The 12,357-nt window shown below is 38.7% G+C and overlaps 1 protein-coding gene across 1 annotated transcript in view; it reads right to left on the bottom strand.

Moving 5' to 3' along the window:
• The window catches only part of LOC102870602 (prolyl endopeptidase-like), a 147,469-nt gene that overhangs the window by 71,663 nt on the left and 63,449 nt on the right, over nucleotides 1–12,357 (bottom strand). Inside the window, exon 7 of the mRNA XM_006881182.1 lies at nucleotides 7,869–7,974. Within this exon, the coding sequence (XP_006881244.1) occupies nucleotides 7,869–7,974 (106 nt within the window). The remainder of the gene's footprint in view (nucleotides 1–7,868; nucleotides 7,975–12,357) is intronic.

Below are 12,357 nucleotides of genomic sequence, written 5' to 3'. Positions count from 1 at the left end.
GGCAAGGATTCTGGGGCTTCGTCTGACATACTTTGGACATGTTGTAAGGAGAGATAGGTCCTTGGAGAGGGACATCATGCTTGGCAGGGTGGAGAGACAGTGCAGGAGGGGAAGACCCTCTAGGAGGTGGACTGATTCAATGACTGGGGTAATCGGGATGGGTGTGTCAGAGGCAATGCGATTGACACAGGATAGAGCAGGGTTTAGGGCTGTTGTACATAGGTTTGCTATGAGTCGCAAATGACTTGATGGCACATAACAACAATAGGAAAACAAACAGGTTTGTCCTGGAGACCGTGAAGCCAGGCTGCTCTTTGGAATCAGGGATTCTTAAGATTCATCTGACATACTTTGGGCATCCTTGGAGAAGGATAGCTTATTTGGGAGAGTGGAGGGACAGTGCAGCAGAGGAAGACACTTGGTGAGATGGACTGATTCAGTGACTGGGGTAGTGGGAGTTAGTGTGTCGGAGACAGTGAGGTTGGCACAGGACAGAGCAGGGTTTAGGGTTCTTGTAGATAAGGTTGCTATGAGTAGCAAGAGACTCTACAGCACATAACAACAACAACAAAAACAACATGGTTTTTGATAACTGCTAATGCTATGAGAATATCCAAAGAAAATGAAAACATTGACAACCTCCATTTTTTCTCTGTCATGAAGTTGACTATTAGTTCAGTGGTGAGGACTTTTTTATGAAGAGATGTAATTCACGTTGAAGGCTGTATTCTCCAATCTTCGGCAAATGCTTCAACGTGTCTTCACTTTCTACAAGCAAGGATGAGTATTCCTCCAGTCTTCTTCATGTAGTCCAGTTTCTTGAATGATTTGTTCAGCATATGACTGAATACGTATGGGGAAAGGATACAACCCTGACACACATCTTCCCTGATTTTAAACTATACAGTGTCCCCCTGTTTATTCAGACAACAGCTTCTAGGGTCTATGTATAGGTTTTTTGAATTAGTACAATTAAGTGTCCAGGGATTGCTATTTTCCTCAATGTTATCCATAATTTACTATGATCCAAACAAGCAAACACCTTTGCTTAGTGTCAATAACACACATGTAAATGACTTTTTGGTATTCTATGCTTTTAGCTAAGATCCAGTATTTACTGATGAATCTTTAACTGTTGATGTGGCATGACTCAAAATGAAAAGAAACAGGTACAAATATCCACCAATAATAATATACAAACAATTTTTTTTAAAATGGGGATATAGAATGTATGCTAACCTTATATCTTAAAATTACTTCAATCTGCACTCAAGTAAAACTAAGCTTTTCTTATGCATTTGGAGAATTCATGTGCTGGCATATCTCAGCCTCAACAAGTGCCAAGTAAAGACAGATGGGTTTCTTTCCTATATCTCCACCAGGTACTACTAGTCTTATTTTTCAACCATTCTTACACAAAAGGCATCTATCACTAGACTCTGACTTAGAGGGCTCTCGGCTAGTCCATATCAAGTTGCATGACTAACCCCAAAGCCATTCATCTTCAGTGGCTTAAAGTCACCATCAGCTCCACAGGAGATAAAGGGCAGTTTTCTCCTTTTGAGATCTATGGCTTCGGGACCCTATGAAAAAGGTCACTATTAGTTGCAATCAATTGGAGAGCAGTGAGTGAGTTACTCAGGACAGCCATCAAAAGGAAGTCAACTTTCAGAGCTCAGCAAAAGCATTCAGGATCAATTCATTTACACCCCAGGATTCCTGATTTCATTTTTGTCTTTGGCTTCTATGATTTCCCTTGGTTTGTGTCAACTTGGCAACTTATTTACAATGATTTCTAAACTTTTTATAGCACTTCAATTGTTCTCATTTGGAGGCTAATGAGAGTATATAATCTACTAAATTTTTATGAAAATGTGTCCTTACAAGTGAATTTTATAAAAGATCCAATTCTGTATCTAAGTTGCTATGATGTCAGTTTCAGTGACAAATTGCTAACCCCAAAAGACTGGTCAGGAGTGATCCACTCAGAGGTGGCTGTATCTCAGTATGCTGAAAATAATAGTTTAAAAGGAAAACAAAGTACTCCTCAAACAGAATGACAATATAAACTGTAAAAAAAGTCTGTAATATAACACTTGCAGACATAGTCCTAAGAGCTTACTGTTCAAAATAACTTCCCTATCCATTAATTTACCTTCCCATGTAGCTGGATGGGAACATGGAAACAGGGTTTGTTAGCCAATCTGATAGTCTCAACATTAAAGTGAGCGATCCAGCAGGAGAAATGAAGAACCTCACCACCAGAAAAGAGCAAGCAAGAGAATTCAATTTGTTCTTCAAGACCAGAGACTCTAGAGCTGGCCAGACTAGGGCCTACAAGAGCAATAGCCATAGCAGCCGCAGCAGAGACCCAGAGGAATGACTGAGATGGCATGGATGTCGGGGTTGCTACACCTCTGGACCAGAGTTAAGAGCCTTTGTCCTAGTTTGTTGGAGGACTATGGGAAGGGGTGTGGGCAGAACCAACATTGAGCAGGACTGAGAACTTTGTAACGCCAGTCTAAAGTGGCGAGGCTCAAGGCTGAAGCACACTTGAGCATATTTTGGAAGCTGTCCTGACTGTATTCTGCTGCTAACCTGGATTATAGCCTTTTAACAACCCCATGTGGTTCTATGTAGTCTGTGAGCTGTCACATTGGATTTTAGACCCAGTAAAGCAATAAGATTGGTGCTGGAATGAGTAGAAAGAGGTGCAGGAGCAATGGGGGACATGTTTGACCTCCTGGGAATTAGTTTTGTGTTGTTGATGCTGTTGATGGGGACAGTTCCCTTCTGTGAAGCTGGTAAAGGTCAGAAATGGCTGTCCCCAATGTGGCTCTTGTTCTTTTTTACAGCAGATAATAATAAATAAGAATCAAATGGTAAACTGTTTAAAATAACAGTGATAAAACAGAACTATCTATACTACGACATTTGTAGACACCAAATCTTAGTTCAGTTAAATGTCAGATTCCTTAAATATTCCCCTGACAATGATACATTTCTTGATGTGAAATCTTTATTTCTCAATGTAACCGTCTTCAGGGTTTTGTCTGTAAAGGTCCTATAGCCAATGGCAATTATTCTGACTAAATAATAATTCAGGAATCTATCAAAAGCTAAACACAGCCTAAATGTCCTTCAGTACTGCTAGGCAATCAGGCTAATCTGAAGTCACAGCACACTTGTTTAAATCACCAGGTTCCAATGAACAACAAAAGAACAAAACAGATTCTGGTTGGTCATTATTCATCTTTAAATTCTGATGCATTAATCTTTGCCATAAATATATACGATGAGTCAGTCATAAGTTTACCCAGAACAAAGAAGGTGGCCAGATTTGCACAACTCCAGGTATAAAATCTGAAAACCAGTTCAAAGTACAGACTTTCCCAAAACAGTGTAAACGAGGATTTCTTGAATTCTTTCACTCTCCCCGCAAGATTTTAATCAAGAAATCATTTATGTGAAAAAAAGTGTTTCAAGTGAACAATGAGACTCACTTATTTTTGGTATTCACAAGGTAAGAACACTGTTGATTCAAATGGAAAACAGGAAAATTACTTTTAAAAAAGAAAATGCCTGAAGTTCTTAACTGTTTCATTTTTGCCCACCTTTTCTGAGGTCTCTTTGTCTGTAACTAGCATTATTCACTATAAAGCCAATACATTTTCATTCCTCAATCTTTCCACATTAAAGTTAAAATGACTTTTTATAACTCTCTTCTTGGTGGGGAATAGTTTTGTTTACTGAGTGAAGATTAGTTTAAGCAATTTTATGGTTTTATGCATTTCATGACTTTTACTGAAAATCATTAAAAATATTAACTATTTTCATAGAAAAATGTTTTATGAGTTCTTTGGAAATTTTAGACAGTGTTTTTATATTTTATGAAAACTGAAGGCTTTACATGAAGCACAATAAACACACGCCAGGTACAAATCATGCTCTGACCCAAAGGGGTCAAAGCCCAGATGACCTTCTTCCTTCTCACACTAAACGGTGATAAAGGTTAGAACTTTGGCTTCAACCTTAATGTGACATGAATTTTTCCACCAGAGCAGGTTCTTCTTAGATTGTTTGTTAGGCATAAGACAGAATAAGAAAGGAAAGATCCCTTATGCATCCTCTTCCCAAGCTTTCTCTATTTCCTTGTTTTGTTCAATTAAAAGCAAAAAATGAATTCTGAAGTAAAACAAAAAGTGGGAAATGATTGTTTACACTACTATTAACGATTATAAGAGCTTTCCCTGGAAAATGGTGTATGCCACAAAGAAGTTATATCTTAAATGTTCTCTGTCAGACAGTCATCCTGTCACATCTTCATCATTTGAAAAACTCTGGGTTTAAAATAGAAAAAGAAAGAAATACTCTGGGCTTATTCATTCTGTTGCTGAGCAAATAATAAAAGAAGCTAGATTTTATGAAAAAGAATACAGTCAACAGGATTGAAAGAAGACTCATTAGCAATCTCTGATGTGCACATGATATAATCTTGCTTGCTAAAAGCAGAAAGAACTTAAGAATTTACTGATGAACAAATAGTATAGCTTTCAGTATGGATTACACTTCAATGTAAAGGAAACAAAATTCCTCATGAATGGTCCAAAAACCATTATCATGATAAATGGTGGAAAGACTGAAGTTATCAAGTATTCCCTATTACATCAGGCGATCTGCTACAAGAGACCTCTTTAAAGCGGTTAAGACCAATGCTATTACTAAAACATGTTTAACCACAGCCATGATATTTTCAATTGCCTCATATGCATAAAAAAGCCAGACAATAAATACAGAAGACCAAAAAAGAACTGATGAATCAGAATTATGGTCTTGGTGAAGAATATATGATGGACTGAGAAAAAAAACAAATAAGTCTGTCTTAGAAGTAGTACAGTCAGAATGTTCTAAGAAGCAAAGAGGGCAAAGACTACTTTGGATATCTTACCAGGAAGAATCATTTCTTATGGAAGGACATCATGTTTGGTCAAGTGAAGAGTCAGTGAAAGACCCTGAACAAGTGGTTCAAAGATAACAATGCACTCAAACAATGCACTCAAAGATAGTGAAGACTGTTTTAAAAAATCTATATCTACCTATCTATACACAAACACACACACACACACACACACACGGGGGGGGAGGGGGGGAGAAAGAGATAGAGCGAGAGCGCATGCACTCTTGCTTTTGTGGCCAAGTAGCAAGAAGCTGTGCTGTAATCCCAGAGGCATGTGGTGCTGTTCTGTGGGAAAAGTCTTGGCAACCTCTTCTGGTGTGATCTACTGCCTCTGAAACCCACTGGAGCATCAGTTAGGGATCGGTTCCAACTTGATTGCACACAACAACAACATGGTGGCCTAGTGGTAAGAAGCTGCCCTACAATTCCAAAAGCAAGGCATTGGGTTTGAACCCACCAGCTGCTCCACAGAAGAAGGATGGACAATCTCCTCACATGTGATTTACTGTTCCTAAAAAACTCACTGGAGGGTCAGCTATTGATTATTTCCAACTTGACATCATACAGCAGCAATATACACACAACCCCCCCCCTATTGACCTATAAAAATATTTTAACAAATATATACTTGGCTATTTTCCAAAACAAATAATATTGATCTAGCCTATATAACTTGAAAAAAAAATCTAGATACCAATCATTTTCTTGCAAAGTTTAAGGTGTTTACTGCAAACTAATATGCAGGCAAGAATCACAGTCAAACCCCATCTGCCTTTCCTACAGCAGAACTAATAAAATGTTATGCTAGCCTAATGTCCTTAATTGTGCCAGTATCTCTACTTTGGATTTTAAAGACATTTCCAAATGGAACAAAAGATTCTTCAGCAAAAGAGACATGGTTTTCTCCTCAGAGTATTGGTTTGATAGGGATGGGCAAATCAGAAATTGGCAATCTACAATGGGGATATTAAAGCATGAAGCATGAAGTAACTGGGTTACACACTTTAAAGAATGTAGTTATTAGTAAGATGATTAAGATGGAAAAAACCACCCCACAATATACATGAACAAAATAGGATGTAAATGATAGATTGTGTACAACACAATTTACATTCATGAAATACAATGTTTATGAATGACTATCTGAAAAAAAAGTTAAAAAAAAAAGAGAGAAAAAAAGCAACGAAAGCTGAACTTAGGGGGTAAAATCCCACGTGATCACTGTTTAAGATTGAATGTTAAGAAGGGTGTGCTCCCTTTCCTACAGGTAACCTTACCACTGAGTTTTACTTCAGACCTGACCCCGAACCCAGTGCCAGTGACAAAAAGGAAGCCTCTGGGTTCAACCAGCCATCCCCACTGGACCCACCTGGGAAAACACTTTGCAGGCCAGAGGGGAGCAAATGACAGGAAAATATCTTCTAACAGAACAAGAAGGCAAGCAGCCTTAACCCAAGATCACCAGTAAGGTGATAAAGTGTCCTCCCTTTCCCCCTTTACATCAACGCCCCTGTTCAGCATGAAGAAACCAGAGAGTTGGCATCCAGTTCCCAAATCAGTAAGACAGTTGATTTAACTACCATTGGAAAATGCTTGTCATTTTCCTGTAGCATCTGGTCCCCATTGGATCACTTTCATTTCCTTCACCTGCTCCCCCAACCAACCAATTTCTGCAGCTCTGCAACTGCATCCCTGCCTATCCTCACCCTTCTGCCCCCAACCCTCACCTCCTTGTACCCCCAATTGGTTTTTTCCCAATAAAACTTAAAAAAAAAAAAGGGTGTGCTGATCCAGACTTGCAACTCAGGCAGACAATTCTTGGGTGGTATAGTCTGTGAAGGCAGGTGTGTTGGTATCATGTTCGCTAGGTCAAAATGGCTGTATCTCCTCTTTTTCTTAACAGAAAAAACTAATTAAGTCAAAATATATTTAACACGATCAAAAGTTACTGACTTGAGCCTGCAATACCTGTAACATGCTGCACTGTAACTACTAAGAATGTTAAGATGTGACCTTTGTTCAAGAAAGTTTAAAAAACAGTGCAACCCCTAGTCAGTCATAAATATTTCCACATCCCCACAGTAATGAAAATTAGTTATCAATAATGAGATAAATTATAAATGCATTGAACATTGTATGTTTGGTAAATCAGTGTCTATAATATTAAAAAAAATTCTTTTACACTAGGCTGGACACACTGTAATCAATTCACTACTAACACTCTGATAGTTTTGAGGTATGGAAATATTTAACAGGTATTTGTGCCAGCTGAACAACTTTCCTGCTTGAGAATGATTTTTTCTTTTAATATGAATTACTTTTGAATCGGAATGCTAAAGTTCTCTGGAAGAGAATCACTTTTAAAGCCATCTACCTGGATTTCTGAGTCTCTAAATTGCACACAGGAGGAGACTGCTCATCTTTCTCCCTCAGGGTGGATTTGAACTACTGGAGAGGTGTGTGGTGTTTAACAGTGCAACTCTCTGCTGATTATGCAGAACAATATTTAAAATGAATCATTCTCAGAGCTTGTAACTGGATGGTTCAAAGCTGACCATTTGGATATACAAAGTTTCAAGATGCTAAATCAGCTATTGTTGCACATGTGCTTAGTGCTGGGGTGCTTTTATACACTTGTTAAGTGCTGGGTTCTACTAGCCTCACAGGTACCTTTCCCATAGCAGTCTGGACCCTTCTTTGAGATAGTGATAAGGCAAAATAGACCAAAATTCTGGCTTCACTGCAATTGTCAGTATGTTTTCACATTACATGTAAAATATTTGGTTGACCTCAGTCTACAGAGTAAAAGCTAAAGCCACTAACATCCTTAATTTTTCTGCACTTTATGGTCTGAAAAAAAAGAAACTAATAGAGCTAATGGAATAATTATCTGCATTTGAAATAAACTTACCAGTGATGCCATTGGATTCCTGCTGCAGGTCACAGTACCACAGCCGGTTTACAGGATCACAGCCCTCCCTGATGGATAATAAGATGTAGCGACCGTCATCAGATAACTATGGAGAAGACAAGAGCCAGGCAGAGAGAAGAGCAGAATTAATTCACTGTGAGAGGACTATTTAATACAGTAAATAAAATAAAAAACAAGGCTAACATCAATTGTATTATCTTTACACATTATTAGAACAAAAGATGAAGAGTAATTTTCTTTCCTTATTTCAATAGGAAACACTTCCTATTTTAATCACCATTTATTTAACTAGCATTTGTTTTAACAGAGCACAGTAAAATACTTAAGCAGAAAATACCAGCAGACATACTGAATGTCATAATGACTGCAGCATGATTTTTATTAATTTCCCAGAGTATTCCTTAAGTACAGGCAATCTGTAATTGTGAAGACGAGCAGCCTTGACTTCATTGGTTACATATTTAATAAGTTGTAAATGATGAGGAAGAATAAGTAAAATGGACATGAATGCAAAGAAACCCACTGTGCTTCACCCTAATCATGTTAATAAGTATTTACTGAACAGCCCTTTTATGCACATCCTTAGTCACCTACACCACCAGATACCGGAGAGGACAGGCTTGGGCTTTAGTGCATTTTTTTTTTCAGTACTGAGCAGCAGACGTTTAGATAGCAAAGTGAATCCTCAGTGACAAAAACTAATAAACACCTACTATTGTTGTGGATGTCAAAATTTATATAAGTGGTGACTGCTTATTTCCTTCCTTCCTTTCCTTCTTCCCTCTCTCTCCTTCCTTTCCTCCCATTACTCATCTACCTACTCACCTATCAATCTTGTCTATCTCTCCATCTACCCATCCATCCATCCATCCATCCATGTGGACATAAGTCAGTCTACTTCAAACGTAATACAATGATGTCAAGTCAGAACCAACTCCTCAGTGACCCCACAGTGGGTTTTTGGGAGGCTGTAAATCACAGCAGTGGGAGATTGCCCACATTTATTTTGCAGAGCTGTTGACAGATTCCAACTGCCAAAGAGGTGTCAGCTTTGGGTTAGTAGCAAAACTTGCTCTGAACTACCGAGTTAGTTTTAAACTGTTGTACAATATTCTGAACTTCCTTTCTTTCCCAGAGACTCACCTTTCCCAGGATGAAGTCTTTTCCAAGGACTGGCCCTTCCTGACAACATGCCTGAAGTATGTGAGATGAAGTTTCACCATCCTCGCCTCTGTGCACCCTGTTTGTACTCCTTTCAAGACAGATTGGGTGGGGTTTTTTTTTGCAATCTATGGGGTAGTCAATATTCATCTCGAACACGGTAATTCAAAGGTATCTATGCTTCTTCAGTCATTCATATTCATCGTACAACTTGGATCAGGTGCACCTGAGTCTTTAAACTTATATCCTTGCTCTTCAGCATTTTAGAGAGATCCTTCACCACAGATTTTTCCAATACAAGACATTTGTTTTTCTTTCTTTACTGGTAATACTATGGGACTGTGGATCCAAGTAAAATGAAACGGGTGCCAACTTTAATCTTTTCTCTCTATTGTGATGCTGCCTATCGCTCCACAGGTAAGGATTTTTGTTTTCTTGATGATGAGACATAATGCATATTGATGATCTACAGTCCCTATCTTCGGCAATTGGTATTGTAGTTGACTGCTGTCGAGTCGCACATGACTCATAGCAACTCTATGATCAAAAGACCTGAAGCCTTTCTATAACTACTGTCATTTCTGCAATTTTATAGAATTTCCATAGGTATGTGGTTTAGGAAGTGGATGCCACTCCTGCTCCCAAACTTGTCTTAAACTGGGAGCCCCACCAAACACAGTCCACCTTGGGCAACCATCTGAACCCCAATGGCACAAGGATTAGCATTACAGCAGACCCTGATTACTTCAGTACAACAAATTGACAGAAGAATGCTATACCACTTGGAAGAATGTTCCTCCAAAAATAACAACAATAGTGTCATTTAGCAATGGTTAAGTACCGTCAAGTAAAATACGACTCATAGTGACCCGACGAACAAGAGACCTGAACCCTGCTCTAGAACTAACATCATTTTGCTATGTTCATAGAATTTCCAGAGGCATGTGGTTTAGGAAGTGGATGCCTCTCCTGCTTCCAAACCTGAATCAATCTGGAAGCTCCTCCAAACACTGTCCATGATGGGTAACATTATGGTGTCTGACACACCTATGGCACAGTGTTCAGTATCACAGCAACTCTATCTTCTGCAGTAGGTGCTTCAATTATTCTTTACTTTCTGCAAGTAAGGTTGTGTCATCTGCATAATGTAGACTGTTGGTATGCACATATTGTTGCTACTGTCATTATTATGTACCATCTAGTGGGAATCTCAGCTAACCCGCTGGTGGATTTAAAGAGGCTGTAAATCACACAGGAGGAGACTGCCCATCTTTTTCCCAGGACACAGCTGGCAGATCAAACCTCTTGCCTCTGGGTTGGCAGTACAACTCTTTAACACTAAGCCACCAGATGTCCCTCAGTATATATACACATTCAACTTCATTAGAGATTGCAAAATTATTCTCCAATGTAGTTTTAATCAATTTATACTCTTATCTACCAATAGTGTATCAAAAATGCCAATTTTTTTTCACATATTCACCAACTATTATTCTTTGATTTGTTCATTCAATAAATACTTACTGAGTAGCTATTATGTGCAAGACATTTTTTAGGTGTTGAAAATCAGTAAACAAACTGGGTGGTGGGGAGGAATATTATAATACAGTGGGAAGAGAAAATGCTTAAACAAGGACTCATAGAATATATTATAAAGGCCATCAAGTGCCAGTGAGACTGATAGAGTACTTAAAACATTTTATTCCTGGTTCTTTTTATATTTTCTTTAAACTTTTAAAACACACACACATATAATAAACTAGGGTTTAGATTTTTACTTCTATCTCATTTTGAAACCTCTCCTAAATCAGGAAGATCTTCAGCAACCTCACAATTTTATTACATATAATCAAAAGCAATCCCATAAAAAAATACAACAAAATCATTATGGCTCAATGTGTAAGACCATGCTGCATCAGTCAGAAATGATGGCCAATCCTGCTAAAGTGCTCCAGATAAAATAAGGACAGTGTAGTAAAATTCACCATGAAAGCCATACCAAACCTTCAGTGACAGCTGTCATGAGCACATCTAATGAGCTCTACTCAGTATTTCTAGCCAGACTAAACTGCTAGAGCCATTTTTCTTTAATCTAAGGCAAGATATGGCAGCAAGTCATAGCTCAGAGGTCACCACAACCCTGGGATATTCTGTAGCAACCAAACAAATTTACTCAAACCAGAAAAACCCTGAGTTTTTTAATGCTTTGGGTCTAGTAAGTCATTGTTTCCCTGGAAATCCATAGATTAGAAGTGTACCTTTTTCCACTTTAATCAACAACGACATACATTTAACCATAACCTTACACTCAGACTACGGATGAACTTTGGAAATTACTGAGAAGAAAAGACAGATACTATGGAAGGATGATAAATATTGTCTACAACCATATAAACATACTTGATAGATTAAAAAGAAAGCCAGAAGCTATCCTCAAGGCTTGTAGGAAGGCCTGTCTCCTTGGGGTGAGAGGGGCAGAGTGCTAATCTCCTGGCGTATGGGGTGATTCACTCTTTTTTCTACTAGGATCCTGTCCCTTCCACTTAGCCTTCCTCTCTGTTGGAGCAGCACCTGTGTGAAGGTCTGGAGTAAAGAAAGGACACTCATCTTGCCTTGGATAATAACGCCTGGGTTATGCCTAACAACCCTGAAGGGATATTTCAGCTTGAGAGCCTGGTAAGTTTGCTGAGATCTTTGTAACGGCTGGGGGTGAGGTGGCATAGTCCTTAGTGAGTTGTGCTACTAACCCAAAAGCTACTCCTGTTTTATCTACCAGCAACTGGGCTAGCCCACAGGGAGTTTTCCGCTAACCCAAAGGCAGACCCCACTGGTTCAAATCCACCAGGGAACTCTGTGGAAGAAAGATGGGAAAACTCCTCCCATTCAATTTCTAGCCTCAGAAATCCAAATGAAGGTTTTATTAGTGGGCTTTGACTAATGATTTGATTAATGATGAGCTTGAGGTTTTTGGTTTGATAGATTTTTTTTTCTTTCTAAAAATTATAGCATATTTATTGGCTAAAAGCATTTGACTGCTAATTAAAAGGTTACCAGTTCAAACTGGTAACTCAAGAGTCACTCGGTAGGAAGAAAGATGAGGTAGTTGGCTCAAGATTTACAGCCTTGGAAACCCTATGAAGCAGTCCTACTCTGTTGCACAGGGTCACCAGGAATTGGAATTGAATTGATGACATGGGTAGCCATAACAATACAGTTTCTCTGGGTGATTCAGGCTAGCCTCCCTAGAACAATGTCGTGGGCAGGATGAGGCAGTGTCTGATCTAAACCAGCATTGTAAGGGGGAAAA

This window comes from Elephantulus edwardii, unplaced genomic scaffold (genome assembly GCF_000299155.1).
Source record: "Elephantulus edwardii isolate Elephantulus edwardi_28Jun2011 unplaced genomic scaffold, EleEdw1.0 scaffold00013, whole genome shotgun sequence".
Lineage (NCBI taxonomy): Eukaryota > Metazoa > Chordata > Mammalia > Macroscelidea > Macroscelididae > Elephantulus > Elephantulus edwardii.
This window is presented reverse-complemented; position numbering and strand designations above follow the sequence as displayed.